At 39.3% G+C, this 18638-nt stretch overlaps 1 protein-coding gene and 2 pseudogenes across 3 annotated transcripts in view; all 3 read left to right on the top strand.

Annotated features, from left to right (window-relative positions):
- PRRC1 (proline rich coiled-coil 1) overlaps window positions 1–18638 on the top strand; it is a 48131-nt gene that overhangs the window by 25955 nt on the left and 3538 nt on the right. For all 3 annotated transcript variants that reach the window (XM_025994990.2, XM_025994989.2, XM_072728651.1), the window contains exon 8: window positions 9224–9326. In XM_025994990.2, coding sequence (XP_025850775.1) covers window positions 9224–9326 — 103 coding nt within the window. The remainder of the gene's footprint in view (window positions 1–9223; window positions 9327–18638) is intronic.
- On the top strand, window positions 1482–2398 carry LOC112917115 (protein FAM133B pseudogene; annotated as a pseudogene).
- Window positions 9368–18366, top strand: LOC112917116 (large ribosomal subunit protein eL30 pseudogene; annotated as a pseudogene).

The raw sequence follows: 18638 nt of genomic DNA, 5'->3' as shown, positions 1-18638 counted from the left end.
AGGGTAATGCTGGCCTTGTAAAATGAATTTGGAGTGTCTCTTGTTTTCTGTTGTTTTGGAAGACTTTGAAAAGGATTGGTAGTAATTTTTCTTTAATAGTAACTTTTCTTTACATGTTCGGTAGAGTTTGCCAGTGAGGGTGTCTGGTCCTGACTTTTGCTTGTTGGGAGGTTTTTGATCACTAACTAGAATCTCTGTACTAGAAATCGATCTTTTCAGATTTTCAATTTCTTTATGATTCAGTCTTGATAGGTTGTATGTTTCTAGAAATGTATCCATATATTCTAGGTTGTCTAGTTTGGTGGCATATAAATTATTCAGCAAGAGGCTTATTTTGTCTTACTAGCAAAATACGATTATTCCTGGGGGCTGGCACTGTATATACCTAGTAAAAAAAAAAAAATGTATCCTATTTTAGAGGAAATTATGTTTTGGATTAATTTGGCTATATTGTTTAACTAGCTTTGTGATCTCTGTAGCCTAACACGTTTCTACTCAAGTTTCTCCTTTTTAATTATAAAATGGAGATAGTAATGCCTGGATCAATAAGATTGGGTGAACAATCACTGAATATAATAGCACTAAATTTGAGAGATTACAGTGCTGTATTGGCTTATATGTAATTGACTACCAGTAACCAACACCGTTATTCACACAGTTATTCAGAATAATGGAAGGCATGCGGGCACGGGGCCTAGTGGCAAGTCACCACGTTTGAGATATGTTGAGCAATAAAGCATGTCTACTTAATTTGGAAAATATTCAGAGAACATGATTCATTATGGTCTGTAAGGTCCTTATACTTTAAATAGATGGCTTTTTTATGGGAGAAGTTATTTTTAACATGCTGAAACTATTTATACTGAAAGAGCTTCCCAACTGTTGAAATCTGTCTCTTTTGTAATCACATTGTAGTTTTGTTATTTTTTGTTTATTTAGTATCAAGTAGCACTGTGCCTAATACTTTATGGCTATAGTCTATAAAAAACGTTCTCCAACTTTGAGGTTGTACTGTTGGCCAGTTGGGAGAAAATAGGTACACAGATGAACAGTTTTAAGTGACTGTATAAGATAGTGTATAATTATTTGCTAATGGGAAATGTTACTTACAATTCAAGGGGAAATAGCTCAGTGTGGAGATAGTGTCAGATGAGATTTGTGAGTGATTAGGACTTGGACTGGATTGTGATTGTGAAGAGTGGGTAAAATTTGGATAAGTGGAAAGAATAGGACATTCTGAGTGGAGGAAGTTTGAAGATTAAGAGGATTCTGGGGTCAGAGGTTAGTTACTAGCTTTGCCAGTCATTTGTTGGATTAGGAAATCAAGAAATGGTTTGGAGACAGATGTGTGAAGAACTTTGAATGGTAGTATGAAAAGGTTGAACTTTCTGTGTAAGCACCCAGGAGCCACCCAGTGATCATTACTTCATTTTTCCTCTGTCTTAACCTTTTACATTTCATTTGCTGGTTACCTTAGAGATTACAGTCTTTTTTTTTTTTTTTTAATAATTAAAATTGTGTGCTCTTCAGCCACTCTCTGGCCCAATCTCCCTTGGCGTCCGACTCTGCAATCAGTCCTGCACCATGGGGAAGCAGGACAGTCAGGTGGCCTATATGAACCCAATAGCAATGGCCAGATCAAGGGGTCCAATATAGTCTTCTTGGCCAACAATCCAAGATTATCTAAACCGACCAAGTCCTACCTGGGAAGAAGTGAAAGAACAACTAGAAAAGAAGAAAGGCTCCAAGGCATTGGCTGAATTTTAAGAAAAAATGCATGAGAACTGGAAAAAAGAACTAGAAAAATACAGGGAGAAATTAAGTGGAAGTGAGAGCTCATCCAAAAAAAAAGAAAAAAGAAAAGAAATCTGGTAGATAATCTTCTTCATCAAGCTCTGATTCTTTCAGCAGTTCTTCAGATTCTGATGATGATAAAAAACAAGGGAAAAGGAAAAAGAAAAAGAACCATTCACATAAGTCTTCTGAAAGCTCCATGTCAGAAACTGAATTGGACAGTAAGGATAGTTTAAAAAAGAAAAAGAAGTCACAGGGTGCAAATGAGAAAGAAAAGGACATTAAAGGACTCAGCCAAAAAAAAAAAAAAAAAAAATCCTGAAGATAAACTATTATCATCTGAGTCCTTATCAGAATCAGCTTATATTGAGGAGGTACGAGCAAAAAAGAAGAAAAACAGTGAAGAATGAGAAAAATAAAAAAAAAAAAAGAAGCATAGGAAACACGGTAAGAAGAAGAAAAAGAAGGCTGCTAGTTCAAGTCCTGACTCACCGTAACATTAAGAAAAATCAGGATTCCCTTGTGAAGAAAGTGCAATGTCTAAGGAAATTTCAGCTGTGAAAATTATGACATACTTACTAAAATGCATGAATTTTCTTGTTTTTAGAATTATTCCTGGACTATTCAGTAGCCACTCAGAAGCCGCTGTGTGAAAGGGCCTTAATTGTTGCTTGCTGCTTGAACATCTATTTTTTTTCTCTTCCAGTGCTTAACAACTCAGGGAGATAATACATTGCAGTTGTGCTAGTGGTTAAGATATTTGGAGATAAAGTTAATATATATTTTTAAAGATTTTATTTATTTAGTCATGACAGACACAGGGAGAGAGAGGCAGAGACACAGGCAGAGGGAGAAGCAGGCTCCATGCAGGGAGCCCGACGTGGGACTCAATCCCAGGTCTCCAGGATCACATCCTGGGCCGAAGGTGGCGCTAAACCACTGGACCACCGGGGCTGCCCTAAAGTTAATATTTTTGACTAGAAGTATCTATTGATAAATCAACAGAAATTGAATCTAGATACATCATTAGGATGTAATTAGCAATGACCAGATAATTCTAGTTAACATTTTTGAAATAGGGATCACATTGATACTTCAAAATCCTTATTCTGTAGATTAATGTATTTTAATTTTTTCCTCTTATATACATTTATTTACCTGGGGAAGGAGTTTTTAGGGTTGGAGGGTGGTTTGCTGTCCCTTTAGCTAGCAGAATAGTATGCCTTCTATCCCCACACATCCTATTTTTGTGGACATGGTAGCCATGCTTCATGGGGAGATCCGAGCTGGGTATAGCAGTCTTGCCCCTAGACATCCTTGGACTCTGTTGTTTGCTGCTTTGAGTGAACCAGAGAAACAGCCCTTTGCAGCATGACAGAGCTCCAGAAACTCTGGGATTTATCTCCACTTCAGTAATACTGAATGTTTTTAGTATTAGAATGTGTTATAACATTTGAATTAATTTTGACTACAACTTTGGCTTTGGAGAAGAATCATTTAAAATAGACACTGGTGCTTTCTGAACTTGATAGCTAAAGATTTAAAATGCATGTTTTATACTGTTAGGTTTTAACCAGTCAAGAAAACTTTATGTAACCAGTGATAGTTATTTTATTTTTGTAAGAATTTTGTTTAGGCTGCAATGTTTATCTTTTATTAATTTCTTGCTATCTTAAATTCCTTACTGTGTTTAATGGCATACTTGCCAGGATAGTTAGCATGTAAACAAAGCAAACTTTTGATTTTTTTTTTTTAACAGCTTCATATTGAAGCTGAGACTTAACTGTAAACAAGTTGAGTGGCAAAAAAAAAAAAAAATTAAAATTGTGACTTGATAATACTGAACTACTTTTTTGGTTTGCTCATGTTTTGAGGATTTTTGCATCTTTGTTCATCAGGAATATTGGCCTGTAACTTTCTTTTTTGTGTTTTTGTCTAATTTTGCTATCCAGGAAATGCTGGCTTTGCAGAATGAATTTGGAAGTTTTCCTTCCTGGGTTTTTTGTTTTTGTTTTTTTTGGATAGTGTGAGAAGGATGAGTATAAATAACTCCTAATTCTCTTGTGAGATTGTCTGGTCCTGGACTTTATTGTTAAGGGCTTTTTGATTATTTAGTTTTGTTACTAGTAATTAGTCTTGACATTTTCTATTTTTTCCTAATACAGTCTTGAAAGAGTGGATGTTTTTTGGAAGTATACATTTCTTCTAGGTTGTCTAGTTTGGTAGCATACAATTTTTCATAGTACTTTTAAGTATTTCTTAAAATTTTTTGTATTTCTGTTATATCAGTTGCTTCTCTTCCGTTTCTGATCTTCTTTGACTCTTTTTTTTTTTTCCCTTGATTCATCTGGCTAAAGGTTTATCAGTTTTGTTTATGGTTTCCAAGAAGTAGCTCTTGGTTTTTGTTTTGTTTTGTTTGTTTGTTTTTGGTTTCTATTTCCACTTTATTATTTCTTTCCTTCTATGAACTTTGAGCTTTGTTCTTTTCCTAGGTTTCTTAGTTTGTAAGGTTGAACTTTTTATTTTTAGTTTATATTTTTCTTGTTTTTTTGAGGTAGGCCTATATAACTTAGAACTGTTTTTGCTGAGTCCCAAAGATTTTCAGCTGTTGGATTTCCATTTTCAGTGGTTTCTAAGGACTTTTTTGAGTTCATTCCTTGATTTCTGTATTGACCCTTTGGTTGTTTAGTAAGTAGCATATTGTTTGGCCTTCATATTTGTATTTCTCCCAGGTTTTTTTTCCTTGTAATTGATTGCCAGTTTGATAGCCTTATGGTGTAGGAAAAAGGTGCTTGACTTGTTTTCAGCCTAACATAGGATTTATCCTGGAGAACATTCCATGTGCTGTTGAAAATAAATATGTCTTCTATTAGTTTTGGAAGGAATGTATATAGATCTGTTAAATCTATCTGGTTGAAAGCCACCATTTCCTTACTCGTTTTCTGTGTGGATATCTATTCATTGATAAAAGTTGTGGGGGTAAAGTCCCTTAATGTTTTATTCTCACTTTCTCCTTTGGGATCTGCTAATACTTGTTTTATATATTTAGATGTTTCCATGTTAGGTACATAGATAATTGCCATTGTCCTACTCTCTTGTTGGATTTACCCTTTTATTATTATTATGTGATGCCTTTCTTTGTCTTTTATTACAGTCTTTGTTTCAGAGTCTGTTTGGTCTGATTCACATCATGCATCCCAATATTTGTTTTAAGGGTTTTTTTTTTTTGCTTCTATTTGCATGAAATATCTTCTTCCTTCCCTTCCCTTTTAAGAGTCTGTGTGTCTGTAGGTATGAAGTGTGTCTCTTTTAGGCTGCATATAGATAGTTCTTGTTTTTTATCCAGTCACCTTATGTCTTTTTGATTGGAGCATTTTGACATTTACATTTGGAGTAATAGGTATGGACTTTACTACCATTTCATTGTTTTGTAGTTTCTTTATTTCTGCCATGTTCCTTTCTCTTTGTTTGTGATTGATGATTTTTTGTGGTGTGTGTAGCTTTAGTTTTTTGTATTTGTAATAGGTTTTTGGTTTGTGGTTACCATGAGAGTCATAAATAGCATTTTAAGTATATAGCAGTCTATAAAGATGATCTCATAAGTTCAGACAGATTCAGAAAGCACTTTACTCATCCCTCTACCTTTTTATGATATTGTATTTTACATTTTTTAAATTTTATGAATCTCTTAATGTAGATATAATTGCTTTTATTTCTTTTGCCTTTTAATGTTCACAGTAGCTGTATAAATGATTGATCTACCTTTACTGTGTGTTTGCTTCTATCTGTGAAATTTTTTCCTTTTCTTTCTAGTCCTGGCCGTGCCTTTTCTTCTTAGAAAAAAAAGTCTAACATTTCTTATGAGGTTGGTTTTAGTGGTGATAAATGACTTCTCTCTTCTACAGTGGTGAATGTTAACCTTGCCAGTTAGAGTATTCCTGATTGTAGGTGTTTTCTTTCTCCACTTTGACTATTTTAGTATATGTGCTGCCAAAGCGAGCACTCTCCACTTTGACTAGATCATGCCATTCCCTCCTGTTCTGCCAAGTTTGTGTTGAGAAATCTGCTGGTTGCCTTTGGGGTTTCCTTTGTATTATGTATAAATAGATGCTTATCTCTTCATGGCTTTAAGATTCTCTTAATTTTTGACATTTATTTATGTTTCTTGTTGTGGACCTCCTTGGGTTCATCTTATTTTGAGCTCTGATTCTTGGATGTGGTCTCTGTTTCCTTCCCCAGCTTAGGTAGTCTTCAGCTCCTTTCTCTTTTCTGAGACCCCTCTAATGGGAATAGTAATATGGTTAATGTTTTTCCAGAGACCATTTAACCTATCTTCCTTTTCTTTTTTCTTCTTGCTCTTCAGCTTGGTTGCTTTAGGATAGCCGGTCTTCCAGATCACTGATCTGTTCTGCTACATCTTCTGCTGCTGATACCCTCAAGTGTATTCATCATTTCAGTTACTGTATCCAGCTCTGATTGGCTGTTTTATATTTTCTGAATTTATGCACTCTTTCCTCCAGTTTGGTGAGCATATTTGTGACCATCACTTTGAACCTCTTTCATTCCTCAGACTGTGAATCTGTTTCATTTAAGCATATTCTTGTCTCCTCATTTTGACTTCGTGATTTAGGTGGAACACTTATCTCTTCCAGTCTTGAAAGGGCGGCCTTTCGTAGGGATATGCCCTGTGTAATCGATGTGTGTTTGGAGCCTTGGGGTGTCCCACTGTGCCCTGTACCGGGTTGCCTTGGTGGGATGGCTTGAGCTGGTGTACATGCACTGGATCACGGAGGCAGGCAGCCCGCTGGCTAGAATGCCCTGACTCTGCTCCTGTATGCATTCTCACACTGGAGGGAGAACATAAATAATGGTGCTCCTGAGCACCTCCAATTCCAGAGAAAATTCTAACCATTTCTCTACCTGTGGGAGATGTTAATGAATGGGTTTCCTTTGCTTTGAGTCTAGTTGCTGAGCTCAAGCTGGGTGACACTCAGGTCCAGCTGAAGGTCTTCACCTCACTCTGAAGGCTTTCCCCCATCCCTGATGTTACTCCATTTTGTCCTCCTGGCTTCTGCCACCCTTTGACACCTTTGGATATGGGATTTGGATACTTCATCCAGCTTTTTATGGAGAGCATTGGTTTGCCCTAAACTGTCCTGTCATACCTGGATGTGGTATTTTTCCTGCCAAATACATTTTGACAAGTACAGTAGCATATTAGGAACATTAGGGATAGTAAAACCAGTTGACTCTTGAAAAGCAGGGTTTGAACTACACAGATCCACTTATGTGGATTTTTTTATGATACAGTATAGCACTGTAAATATATTTTCTCTCTTCATAGGGTTTTCTTCAATTTTTTCTCTCTAGCTCACTTTATTATAAGAATATGGTATATTACAATGGTAACATACAAAATATGCACTAATAGATTGTTATTGGTAAGAATTCTGGCAAACAGTTGGCTATTAGAAGGTTTTGGAGAGTCAGAAGTTAAGATTTTTTACTGTACCAGGGAGTCACAGCAAGTATAACCTCCACATTGTTCAAGGTTAAACTCTAGCGTTAGGAAATCTGTTGCGGGTTCAGTGTGGGTGAAGGAGAAGAGGAAAGGTCTTGATAGGAAGGTACAGAGGATCAGTGAGGGCTTTGGCTATTTCTGTCTGCTGTGGTCTTGTGTGAAATAAGTGCACACAAGATAATGTCAAAAACATGCTTACAGCTAAGAGGAGACCGATCCCCAAAAGAAGAGATCCCAAATGTGGTCAGCCCTAACAAAGATTAGAGCCAGGACAGACCTGACTGTCTCTGAATTCTGCATCAGTCCATGTAGCATGAGAATAGCTGACATGACATGTACCTTACATGGACAAAAGCCTGTGTAAGCATGCACTATCCCTATATTGGGATTAACCCACCAGCTTGAAAAATCTTACGTTGCATGTTAAATGTGTTAAAATGTCCTTTTTTTCTGAGAATTGACTGGTGATGTTAGATGGTCTGTCTTTTGTAAAACACAGAGTGACAGTTCCCACATTGTGTTTTGAGATTTTTGCTGGTAAATGAAATCCAAGTAACTATCTTGGAACCACAGTTCTGCTTAAGCTCTCTTTTAGTCTGCCACGCAGGGATTGGTCAAGTCCATGTTCTTTCAGCAGCTGCCTGGAGAGGGGGTGGAAGGAATGGAGACAGTGCCTCCGTTACTGTGAATGTGGGGCGGGGTGTGCCCATTGAGTTGAGGTAAAGTGAGGAGAGGAGGAGGACCCAGCGTTTCCCCAGCCGGCAGCACTAGTGAAAGAAATGGAAGAGGCTTTCATGGGCATGACCATGGTTCCAGCTCTAGATGCTGGTGGGATATCCCTGTTGACATGGTCACGAGCACTAGATTTCAGATAACAGAGAAGACCTTAGGGTTCTTCTAATGTGGATTCCCCGTGGCATCACAGAAGGGACTTTTACCTTCATGGAGTCAGCTTTTCAGGAAGTCCATGCCTGCCAGCTTAGTCACCACGATTGTTTTCTACTCTCTGCGTTATACACAAGTTACTGATTAAGGCTATTAATTTTATTTGGCATGCCAGTGTTGTTTACTTGAAACCAAGTTTTAGGATATGAATACTACAGATACTGCCTGCTATCATTTTAATACTCAGCAAAAGTATTATTTTAGATTTTACTGTTTCTTTGAATATGTAAATACAAGTTACCTAATTTCATATTTTATCACATTTCATTAGATCTACATATTTTTAAAAATAGACTGAACTTTTTTTGCTCTGTATATCCTCTTGTTACCCCAACTCAAGATTTCATGGCATCTGGTGGTTGCATAATTCTGGTTATCTAAAATGCTGGTGGTGTTACAGATGACTTAAGGCAATTATAAAATGTACTTTTATAATTTGAGTAACTTTAAATGGAAGAAAGTTTTCTTGATTTTGTGAAGTGTTTTCCAAGACTGATCATCAAGAATAAGGAGAAGATTTGTTATTTCCTCTGAATGAGCTTATTTAATTTGCTAGTAACTTTGCAAGTGTGCTACATGGTAACCATAGAGATGGTAAAATAACACTTCCTGTATTTTAGCAAGTGACATTTTAAAAACGTTACTCATGATTAAGTATTTGCATATTCAGATGAGTATCTGTTGCTTTCTGAATACTCCTATTCCCATTCTTTTCCCTGAGTCTTAGCAAGAAAAACTTTATTTGGATTATTCTGGTTTTTCTTCTTTGTTGTCTCTGCTCTTGGAATTAAGCCAACAAGTAATTTTATATATAATTTTTATGGATTTTCTCTAAGGTTTTATCTGAATGTAGTATCATTTGTCTAACCAACTAGTATGTTGGTTTTTGGAGTTTATTTTGTCTAATCATCATAACTATTATTTAGCACGTAAACAACTCAGTCTTCATGCATTCTGTTATAGGTGGTTTGACATTGGCTGTTTGATAGTGGAAGATCCTGTCCATGGCATTCACCTAGAAACGTTTACACAGGCCACACCAGTGCCTTTGGAATTTGTTCAGCAGGTTAGTTTTCTCTTCTTCGTGAAACTTGAAATACTGTTTTCAGCATTATGGGAACTCCTTCCTTTCTCACTTCTGGCCATTTTGGCGGCCTCTGTTGGTTGGGGCCATCCTGCATCTAAGGCAGGAAGATGGTGGCTGCAAAGATGACGAAAAAGTCGCTGGAGTTGATCAACTCTAGGCTCCAACTCGTTATGAAAAGTGGAAAGTATGTGCTGGGGTACAAGCAGACCCTGAAAATGATGAGACATGGCAAAGCGAAACTGGCCATCCTGGCCAACAACTGCCCTGCTTTGAGGAAATCTGAAATGGAATACTACACCGTGTTGACCAAAACTGGTGTCCATCACTACAGTGGCAATAATATTGAATTGGGCATAGCATGTGGGAAATACTACAGAGTATGCACTCTGGCTATCATTGATCCAGGTTATTCTGATATCATTAGAAGCCTGTCAGAACAGACTGGTGAAAAGTAAATCACACAAAATTTTTAATAAAACTGGCCACAGCTTGTTTTAAAGAAAAAAATACTGTTCTCAGGATACAAGTTTTTGTCAGATGTTTTACTAGAGATAGGATATATATTCTTGATTTCGCCACTTTCTCTTCCCTTTTAGCTTTTTTCTCTTTACTCTTCAGTTTCTGATTTCTTCCTTATTGAGTACCTCCCTTCTCTTCAGATGTAACATTTTACCTGTTCTGCTGGTTCTATGTTTACTTTTCATTTACTTCTCCTTTGTCTACTATTTTGGTTCCCCTGTTTCTGTATCTTTTGTCCTTGTCTGTTCATCTTTTGTAACAAGTGGAAACCTTAAATGAAAGGTGTATGTCTTTATGTTTGTTGAAAATGTAACTCTTAGTTTACCTGTCCACATAGAAGATCGGAAGCATAAGGTATATAAGGATTGATTCCTTTCCTTTCATGCTTTCCTGATCAGAATGGAATGTAAATATAGGTTTACAGGGGAGCCTTAGTACTCCCATACAAAAGGGCATTTTGTTGAATTTTTCTTGTCCTCCATTTCATAAAATTTTCATCACATTTGTTCTAAGGTACATTGTTAAATGTCATTTCAAAGCTATCTCTTCAAGTTATTTGGGTCTTTAGGCATTTGAGAATCTGATAAAAGCTACTGGATCCGCTCCCATGAAAAGACATATGTTCCTCGTGTAGAAAGTCAGCTTTTATGTTTAGAAAGCAATCAGTGGCTCTCTTTGGGGTTTACAGTTTACATGAGAATTATTGGGAATTAATGCTTGGAATTTCTTAATCTTATTGAACCTTTTACTTAATTTTTCTAATTTCCTTTCAAAAGTACAGAAAAATTTATAGATGGTAACATTAAATTCATTTCAATATGAAATGTTGATAAAGTGGAAAACTTCATCAATATTTTCAGAATGGAATATTCTTCCATCTGCTTTGTTGAGGTAATTAGGTTGAATCATATGAAACTGACAATATTTGCTTTCTCTGAAGTCAGAAAGTCAATTTAATGTGGTTCAACCTAATACTTGAATCAACTATGGCAATTTTTATTTTCCTAGACCAACAGCTGCTTCATCTAATTTGTTGATGTAGTAGTATTATTCACTGACAGTTTTCCATTTTACCTTATGAGACTAGCCTAACCCCCTCCCCCCGAATTACAGTAGACTATCACTTCAAAGCTAAATGTCAAAACCAGTGGTACAATTAATAAAATCTTGAATTGTACTGGAAAAATGTTACAAAAAGTTCTAGAACCAATTCCAATATAGGGAGTCTGTTCCCCTACCCCCGTATGCCACCAGTTTTCTAACACTAGCTGGGTATCCTGCATTTCAACTCAGTTCTGACACTATATACCTTCAGATAGTCTTGCATCTGTAGGATATGATGTTGTCTCCCCCACTACCCACTTCAGACATTCGCAAGTGTAGACTGTCAGCTGTTTGGCTATGAACCAGAGATTCTCATGACCCTCTCTCTCTCCTTGGGTTCAATTAATTTGCTAAAGCAGGTCATAGAACTTGGGAAACATGCTTACTAGATTACAGATTTACTATAAAAGGCTGTAACTCAGGAATAGCAGGTAGAAGAGACATTTGGGGAAGGGGGGCAGAATTTCCATGCCCTCTGAACCCTATGTTATTCACAAATCTGTCATGTTCACTAACTCAGAAGCTCTCCCAAACCCATCCCTTTGGGTTTTTATGGAGACTTGGTCACATAGGCATTTTTGAATCACTGGTATTTGTTGATTGGGTCAACCTCCAGACCCTCTCCCCATCTGTACCCTTCCCCAAGTCATTGGGGAGTGACAGAAAGTTCCAGCCTTCTCATCACATGGTGGGATTCCCTGGCACCCATCCTCATCCTTAATCATGACTGTCATCCTCCCCTACCCCCCTGCCCCAGATCCATAGGGAAGTAGAGGGTTCTGTCCAGTATCCATACTCCTTTCCATCCTACTCATGTTCCTGAAGTCATGTAAGCTAGCACCTACTGTATGCTTTCATCTGCCCCATTTTAGACAACTTGGGTTTCAATTGCTCATTGTGATTCTCCATCAAAGTAGACTTGAGCTGTCAGGTGTGTTCCTTACTCTGGGAAATAATGCTCAGCCATCCACATTGGTGTAGTATCTTCTGTTCTGTTCCTGTATTGAGGACCTGGGTGGCCACCTAAAGCAGGGGTGTCTGCTGTCTGTTCCACTCACCTTCCAAAGCCAGAAGAAGTTTTGTTGGGATTGTGTCCTACTTCATTGTACCCCTCAGATTCTCAGACTGATTTCCACAAGGCTGTGCTCCATATGGACATGATTTTAATAGGTCATGTTTCCATTACGCCTTCCTGCCTGACCCTGTGGCCAGACCATTGGCCACTACCCCTGAGTCAGTATTTTCTACCACTGCTGCAAAAATAGGGTGCATTTCAGCACACAGAGCTCATTTGTTTTTACCTTCTTCCATCAAGATTGTGGCCTTCCAGACACACTTGTCCACTCACCTTGGAACTGCCATCTGCAAACCAAGCAGCTAGCTCTTTTTTGAGAGTTGTTCACAAGACACTGTCTACATGGCAGTTGGTTCTCACAGCTTTTCCCGTGGCTTCCAAGTGAGTCCTAGGGGAAAAGTGGCTGAGTTTATGATTGTCTCTCTAGGCATCATGATCTTCTACATAAACTATTTCTATATTAATGCAACTTTTCTGGGCATTGTCATCCTTTTTTTTTCTAATTTTTGTTTTATTGGAGTTCAATTTGCCAACATATAGCATAACACTCAGTGCTCAAGTGCCCTCCCAGTGCTTCTCCATTGAGAATGATATTTGCTGTGGGCTTTTCACAGATGGCTTTTAAGATGCTGAGGAATGTTCCCTCTATCCCTACACTCTGACGAGTTTTGATCAGGAATGGATGCTGTATTTTGTCAAATGCTTTCTCTGCATCTATTGAGAGGATCATATGGGTCTTGTTATTTCTCTTGTTGATATGATCTATCATGTTGATTGCTTTACGAGTATTGAACCAGCCTTGCATCCCGGTGATAAATCCCACTTGGTCATGGTGAATAATCTTCTTAATGTATTGTTGGATCCTTTTGGCAAGTATCTTGTTGAGAATTTTTGCATCTGTGTTCATCAGGGATATTGGTCTATAATTCTCCTTTTTGGTGGGGTTTTTGTCTGGTTTTGGAATCAAGGTGATTCTGGCCTCATAAAACGAGCTTGGAAGTATTCCATCCATTTCTATTGTTTGGAACAGCTTTAGTAGGATAGGTATTGTTTCTTCTTTAAACGTTTGATAGAATTCCCCTGGGAAGCCATCTGGCCATGCACTTTTGTGTCTTGAGAGGTTTTTGATGACTGCTTCAATTTCCTCGCTGGTTATTGGCCTTTGAGGTTTTCCATTTCTTCCTGTTCCGGTTTTGGTAATTTGTGGTTTTCCAGAAATGCATCCATTTCTTCTAGATTGCCTAATTTGTTGACATAGCTGATCATATAATATGTTTTAAAAATTGTTTGTATTTCCTTGGTATTGGTTGTGATCTCTCCTCTTTCATTCATGATTTTTGAGTCTTTTGTCTTTTTAATAAGGCTGGCTAATGGTTTATCTATCTTATTCTTTCAAAGAACCAACTCCTGGTTTTGTTGATCTGTTCCACAGTTCTTCTGGCCTCTATATCATTGAGTTCTGCTTGACTCTTTATTAACTTTCTTCTTCTGCTGGGTGTAGGTTTTATTTGCTGTTCTTTCTCCAGTTCCTTTAGGTGCAAGGTTAGCTTGTGTATTTGAGTTTTTTCCAGTTTTTTGAGGGATACTTGTATTGCGATGTATTTCCCTCTCAGGACTGCTTTTGCTGAATCCCAAAGATTTTTAACTCTTGTGTCTTCATTCTTGTTAGTTTCTATGAATCTTTTTAATTCTTTTCTACTTTCCTGGTTGACCCTTTCATCTTTTAGCAGGATGGTCTTTAACCTCCACGTGTTTGAATTTCTTCCAAATTTCTTCTTGTGATTGAGTTCTAGTTTCAAAGCATTATGGTCTGAAAATATGCAGGGGACAATCCCAATCTTTTGGTATCAGTTAAGACCTGACTTGTGACCCAGTATGTGGTCTATTCTGGAGAAAGTACCCTGTGGCTTTGAGAAGAATGTGTGTTCAATTGCGTTAGATATAAAGTTCTGTAAATATCTGAAATCCATCTGGTCCAGTGTATCATTTAAAGCTCTGTTTCTTTGGAGATGTTGTGCTTAGAATACCTGTCATTTGTAGAAAGCACTGTGTTAAAGTCTCCTGGTATTAGTGTATTATTATCTAAGTATACCTTAACTTTGGTTTTTAATTGATTGATATACTTGGCAGCTCCCACATTAGGGGCGTCAGTATTCATGATTGTTAGGTCCTCTTGTTGGATAGATCTTTTAAGTATGATATAGTGTCCGTCTTCCTCTCTTACTACAGTCTTTGGAATAAGCTTTAATTTATCTGATATGAGGATTGCTACCCTTGCTTTCTTTTGAGGACCATTTGAATGGCAAATGGTTCTCCACCCCTTCATATTTTCAGACTGTAGGTGTCTCAAATGAGTCTCTTTTAGACAGCAAATAGATGGGTCTTGCTTTTTTTATCCAGTCCAAAACCCTGCATCTTTTGATGGGATCGTTAAACCTATTCATGTTCAGAGTTACTATTGAAAGATATGAATTTAGTGTCATCATAATACCTATTCATCAGTCCCTGTTTTTGTGGATTATTTCTTTGGGCTTCCTCTTTGTTTTATAGGGTCCCCCTTCGTATTTCTTGCAGAGCTGGTTTGGTGGTCACATATTCTTTTGGTTTCTGCCTATCTTAGAAGCTCTTTATCTCTCCTCCTATTCTGAATGAGAGCCTTGCTGGATAGAGTATTCTTGGCTGCATGTTCTTCTCCTTTAGGCCAGCCCTTTCTGGCCTGCCAGGTCTCTGTGGAGAGGTCTGCTGTTAATCTAATAGTCTCCCCATATAAGTTAGGAATCTCTTGTCTCTTGCTACTTTAAGGGTTTTCTCTTTATCTTTGGAATTTGCAATTTTCACTATTAAATGTCAAGGTGTTGAACGGTTTTTATGGATTTCTAGGGTGGGGAATCTATCTCCTGGATTTGAATGCCTATTTCCTTCCTCAAGTTAGGGAAGTTCTCAGCTATGACTTGTTCAAATACACTTTCTGGACCTCTGTCCCTTTCGGCACCCTCTGGAACCTTCCTTCTGAGACTGTCATTTATTTCCCTTAACCTTTCTTCATGGTCTTTTAATTGTTTTTTCTTCCTTGCCATCAACTTGTCTTCTGTGTCACTCACTCTTCCACCTCATTACCCCTGGGCATTAGGATCTCCAGTTCGGATTGCATCTCATTTAATTGATTTTTAATCTCTGCTTGATTAGATCAAAATTCTGCAGTCTTGAAGTCTCTTGATTCCTTTATGCTTTTTTCCAGAGCCACCAGTAGCTTTAGAATTGTGCTTCTGAATTGGCTTTCTGACATCGACTTGTAATCCAAATTCTGTACCTCTGTGGCAGAGAGTAGTGTTTCAGATTTTTTCTTTTGTGGTGAGTTCTTCTTTCTAGTCATTTTGCTCAGTGCAGAGTAACTAAAAACGAGTTGTACTGGAAAAAGGAAAAAAAGGGAACAAAAAGAAAAACCAAGGAGGGGTATCCTCTGGTTCTATATACTGTAAAACCCTCAGCTTCCCCTGGAGCTTCCCAGCACTGCATGGTCAAGAAATTGCTTTTCATGTCCTTCCAGCTGGTCTTCTAGGGGAGGGGCCTGCTGTGCTGATTCTCAGGTGTGTGCACCTGGGGGAGCTGCCCCATCCCCTGCCAGGTGCCGGGCTTGGTGGGAGCTATTTACCCCATGAGGCCCCTGTTCCCTGGCGGCCCCGCTCTGTCCCAGGCACAGCATGACAGCAGGAGGAACACCACCACTGGCGGTGGCCAGCTCTCCAGCCCTGGAGTCCGATCCTGCAGTAACTACCTCAGCTCCCAGTCCACGCTGGCCTGGATGCTCCCTGGGCGGGGTTGCTGACCTGAACAGCTCGGGGGCGCCCTCTGGCAGAGCATCCTCACTGTACTGTGCCCTTCCAGCCTCCGCCTGTCTCGAGGGGAGCGCAGGATTGTGTGCTGTGTTCGCCCGGAGCCACTGCCTGAGCTGCTCCCAAGGCCCTGCCAGGCATGCGCTCCGGCCCTTTACTGCGCTCTCCCCAGGCACACTTCCTCTGTTAGTGACCCCGGGAACCTGGAGGCTCCACTGCCCCTCCTGGGATCCTGCCCGAGTTCCCTGCAAGCGCCTTTCCCTCCGGGAAAAAAGTTCCTGCTTCTCCGGGACTGGGCTTTCCTGTCCTGGAGGCTTTCGCTGCTGCCCCCTCCTTAGCCCGACTCCTCGGGGGGCCCTTCCCCCACTTGATTATTTGTTTTATTTTTTTTCCCGTTTTCTTACCTTGTTAGAAGCGCAGACTCTTCTCTCTGTAGCGTTCCAGCTGTTCTCTCTTTAAATCTCAGGCCGAATTTGTAGGTTTTTAGGATGATTTGAAAGTTATCTAGGTAAGTTGGTGGGGACAGGGGACTTGGGGACCCTACTCTTCTGCCATCTTGCCCCGCCCTTAGGCAGTGTCATCCTTATTAGTGTATTTCTCCAACACCTTCCTAGACATTTTGGTTATTTCACATTTCAAAATAATTTTATATCCCTCAGTGAAAGGGGTAGTTTTACCTAATAATGTCTACTAGGAAGTGTAAACACATGCTAAATGGAAATAGTCTACTCTGAAGTCCCAGTAGATGTTGCTGGACAGCACTCAGATTTTTGCCATAAACCTCAGTCTGAGCTCCATGCCAGGCTATGCCATGGAAAATTTGTCCCTGCTAGTATGCCATCTTCTGTTCCACACTGTGTGTGGGCTCAGATGGTCTTACTGGTTCTCATATAGCGTGTCCAGTTAATAATACTTGAAGGGCATATTCACATCCCTTCTGTTTCACAGTACTAAGTTGTGGAAACTTCCTCCAGTGGACTATCGCGTCCCTCTCCAAAATGCAACCAGGTAAAAGAAGACCACTGCATGTAGGCCTATTCAAACCTTACAGTTTCCTTACAGATTTTTATTGTAATGCCATCAACTTGTGTCCCTAACTTGATCAAGCATCAAGGCCAGACTCAGCATTTTATTTTACTTTAGCTATGGTAGATGACACCAACCAAATATTCAATGGGCATTTTTCTTAATAGTTTGCATTTCTTTATGTGTCCAGTAAACCAGCTTTCCAGGAGATGGATCCATTGGTAATTTTACCTTTACTGACTGAGTACAGCCTAGATGCAGCTCCCTTCCAGTAGTGACCATGTGGGCCACTCAGCAACCAAAGGTTCTTCATTTCATCCCTGCTCTTCATAAGCTACATGTTTACACAAGCCAGGGCTGTTCTAGCCAAGTGTGAGACATTTCATCTCAATTCTGACATTGTCTACCTGTAGATAGTATCACATCCCATAGAATAAGGACTCCGTCCTACAAGTCTGCCCCCCTCCCCCACCACAGATGCCAGTGACAAATTCAGTTTATCACTGTGCCTCTGACTCACCTGCTACAGATCGGTTCTGAAAACCCCCTCCTCAGGAAGCCTCTCTACTCGAGTACTAGAGGGTTTATGATGAAAAGATACAACTCAGGCACAGCCAGCTGGAAGAGATGTAGAGGGCAAGGTCCTAGGGAAAGGGTGCAGAGTTTCCATGTATTTTCCTAGCCCACCACATCCCTACATCTCCACATGTTCACAACCCAGCAGCTCTGGCCTTTTGGGTGTGTATGGAGGCCTCATTGTATAGTCATGACTGATTCACCCATTGGCCAGTGGTCATTTAGGCAACTTGCAGCCTTTCTCCCTGTGAGCTTGGGAGGTGGCAGGGGGTAGGGTGGGCAGAGATACCACCAACCTTTGAGCAACATGGGTTTGACCTGCACCGGTCCACTTAGAAGTGGATTCTTTGCAGTACAGTACTTGACAGTTTTTTTGATTTTCTTAACATTTTTTTCTGTAGCTTATTAACTTACTTTAAGAATATATGTAGCATACAAAATCAGTATTAAGTGACTTATCACTAAGGCTTCTGGTCAGTAGTGGGCTGTTAGTGATTAAGTTTTGGGAGAAACAGAAGTTACATGTGGATATTCAGCTACATCAGGTGGTCATTGTCCCTAAACTCTGCATTGTTCCGGGGTCAAGTGTATGTTTTTGTTTTTGTTTTTAAATTTTATTTATTTATAGAGACATAGAGACCCAGGCAGAGGGAGAAGCAGGCTCCATGCAGGGAGCCTGATGTGGGACTCGATCCGGGTCTCAAGGATCACGCCCCGGGCTGCAGGCGGTGCTAAACCGCTGAGCCACCGGGGTTGCCCCAAATGTATGTATTTTTAATTGTAGATCCTAACATCACAAACCTAATAGTCTATCCCAAAAACAGTCCGATGGGTCAAGCAATAGCTAATCAATTTAATATGTTCATGTTTGAACTGTGTAAAGAAGAAAAAAGGATTTCAATAGAATTGAAATGTGTTTGCTATAGAAATAGCTACTGTACTATTAACTTTTAGCTAACTGGGATATGCTAACTGGAAAATCAACACAAAAGTCAGACTTACTGATGAAACATTAGAACCTCAGACGTCTAATAGACTAGATGATACACAAGTAAAAATGTAATTGCTATTTCAGATGATGGGAAGGCTCAGAAGGGCACACTCATGAGGGAGGGACCATGGAAAAGGATAGGAAGAGTTGGGGTGGAGGTGCGCTCT

The sequence above is a fragment of the Vulpes vulpes genome, chromosome 12, assembly GCF_048418805.1.
Source record: "Vulpes vulpes isolate BD-2025 chromosome 12, VulVul3, whole genome shotgun sequence".
NCBI classification, from domain to species: domain Eukaryota; kingdom Metazoa; phylum Chordata; class Mammalia; order Carnivora; family Canidae; genus Vulpes; species Vulpes vulpes.
The sequence above is the reverse complement of the archived record's forward strand: the minus strand, read 5'-3'. Positions and strand labels throughout refer to the sequence as shown.